This window comes from Haplochromis burtoni, unplaced genomic scaffold, assembly GCF_018398535.1.
Source record: "Haplochromis burtoni strain Fernald_Lab_line unplaced genomic scaffold, NCSU_Asbu1 Contig_873, whole genome shotgun sequence".
Lineage (NCBI taxonomy): Eukaryota > Metazoa > Chordata > Actinopteri > Cichliformes > Cichlidae > Haplochromis > Haplochromis burtoni.
This window is the reverse complement of record NW_024583234.1, coordinates 6,625-9,207: the sequence shown is the minus strand read 5'-3', so window position 1 is coordinate 9,207 and position 2,583 is coordinate 6,625. Positions and strand designations below refer to the sequence as shown.

Here is a 2,583-nt window from a genome sequence, read left to right as displayed (position 1 = left end):
CGGAGTAGTCGAACACAGATTCACTGAGCGCTCAACACAGACAGCATCGTCAGAAGGAAAATTGATCAAATAAATTACAAATGTTGTATTGTTCGATACATATGCGTACTGAACCGAAAGCACTGTATCGAACGGTTCAATATCGATACGAATATCGTTGCACCCCTAATATATATATATATATATATATATATATCCCTGTATATATATATATACAAACTGCATGAAAGTCTACCAGAAGATGTGAATGCAGCATTGCAGACAATGTGACGGTCACTATGATGTCCACCACAGCAGCAGTGAACCTTGGGATGTTTGGCTAAAAGACGCAGAGCCTCAATGTGCAGTAACGGCCATGGAGAAGGAAACTAGAGGTCAAGATGAAGGTAGCATGAAGGGAACTAGAACTACAGAAGGCTGTGGTAAAGAAAGAGCGGCCTGAGGAGTACACTAAGCTCAAACTGACAGCCTCAGCTAATCCATGGATGAGGTGTACTAAAAACACAGCCATCCTCTGCTCGCAGGTAGGTAGGTGTTACATTGTCTGTTAGAGGGCACAACTGTAAAGTTATTGGTGGACAGTGTGAAGGACAAAGGGCAAACAAGAGTAAATCTTCTGATCTGCCAGCGTTGTGTATTTGTGACTGACTACAGCGTCAAACAGAGGACTGTAGTGCTGTTCTGTTGTGCTAGTGATGCATGAATGATTGATTATATCTTATGCAAAAGTTTTTCTTGCATTTCCATGTTGGGAGTCATGTTACACCAGTACTTTCAGATGTTCTGGGTCAGTCACACTGATGTGTTTTAGACAAAATATAAAATCAGGAAATAAACACGGTGAATGCTTCATCCTAAAAGAAAAAGTCTTCACTGGCTGTTTTGTTGTTTTAGTACGAGAGTGGCAGTCACATGGGTTTACCTGGGGACTTTCCCACAATGCACAGCTGAAGAACGATCCAGGTGACTGTGCTGCGTGACACCAGCAGGAGTGTCTTTTATTTGTTATGCTGCCCCAGGGCAGCTGTGACTACGATGTAGCTGCCATCACCAGTGTGTGAATGTGTGGATGACTGGATGTAGTGTAAAGCGCTTTGGGTCCATTGGGACTGAGTAAAGTGCCAGGCCATATTCTTCCTTTATTTAATCTAGGATGAGTTTTGTGTGTGCGAGGCGTGCGATGATATGAAACAGTAACTCTCCTCAGACACGTTAAAGCATCCACACCCACTCTGAGCTCATTGTTTACTTTTATATTATGGTTTTACTTCATTACACCATACTGATCATGGTTTATATTCTCTTTTACAATATTCATTTCTTTTATTAAAGTTCAATTATTTTGGTCATTCCCAGTAACCCACATCTACAAATGTGAGAGGATTTACCTTTCACTCACATTATATACACTTTAATTTAATGTTTATGATGACTGAACAGGTCGTGGGAGGCCAGACGTGAACTCAGGAACCGTTTTAATGCTGGAGATTCATCCAAAGACAAAATACAAAATCAAGTAACAGTGGAGTGAGGAATATATACACGAGGGAAAACTACAGGTACATAACCCTGACACACAGACACAGAGGGAAACAAACACAATGACTACACAAGCAGGGAGGTGGGACACATGCATGATAACACAAACCTAAAGACTAGATGACAAACTAAGACCCGAGGACATAAACAATGAGGGATTACAAAAAGGAAGTAACATCAACTAAGAGCCAGAAGCATGGATTAGAACTCTGCTGGCTGCTGGGAAATATGCTCAAAGGATGAAACACTGCAGAACTACAGACGAACATCTGCAGTGAGAACTAATCTGAAACCTGCGAACGGGAAGTCCGAGAAAGTCTATGAAGACAAAAATACATAAAAACTCGTGAGTGGGATAACGAGTGTGTAACCTGATCATCTGAACACTGTAAAGCGATAACGAGCCTCTCTTCACTAATAAACGTTCAGTCGTTTAAAAGTCGAAACAAAACCTGCAGACTGAGAATTGAAAGATGAGCATTGAGACCTACCTGCCACGAAAAGCAAAAGCACCGTGAAAGTCATGTTTTGTGAGAGTCAGGGACGTTTACCACTGTTACGAAGAAAAGACACAAATCTAACGCACGAATATCACGTGACACGAGTCAAAAGGAGGGGCCAGGATTCCTTTAACACACCTGCATTCATGTGTTTGACACGACCGCACAAGCGCAAAGAAAACTGAGCTTTCGTTTGTATTTTTGCTGTGGACTGTGAAGATCACTGTAGGACGTTAATAAACACAAGAAGCAAAGTGTGCAGGCTGCCAGATGTTCCAGGTGTGAAAGCGGACTAACGGGGAAAAAGCTGCACATTGTTCTCATATAATTATCTAAATGTTTTTGTAAGAGCACAATGCTGTCTGCATGTTAGAGCAGCACCATGTGACTGTTCTTATTCTGAGAAGCTCCGCATAAAAAAAACAACTTTTAATAACTTTACAGTTTAATCAGTTTAATAAGGTGAACACAAGATGTAGCAAGAGGCGGAAATGTGATGAGGCGAAGCAAGCACTGTACAACAGCGCCACCTGGTGGAGGGAAT

The 2,583-nt window shown here is 41.6% G+C and overlaps 1 protein-coding gene across 1 annotated transcript in view; it reads right to left on the bottom strand.

The window, feature by feature from the left end:
* LOC106632551 overlaps positions 1-2,113 on the bottom strand; it is a 42,511-nt gene extending 40,398 nt beyond the window's left edge. Inside the window, exon 1 of the mRNA XM_042215925.1 lies at positions 2,031-2,113. Coding sequence (XP_042071859.1) covers positions 2,031-2,064 — 34 coding nt within the window. The 5' untranslated portion in view covers positions 2,065-2,113. The remainder of the gene's footprint in view (positions 1-2,030) is intronic.
* Between the last annotated feature and the right edge of the window lie 470 nt (positions 2,114-2,583).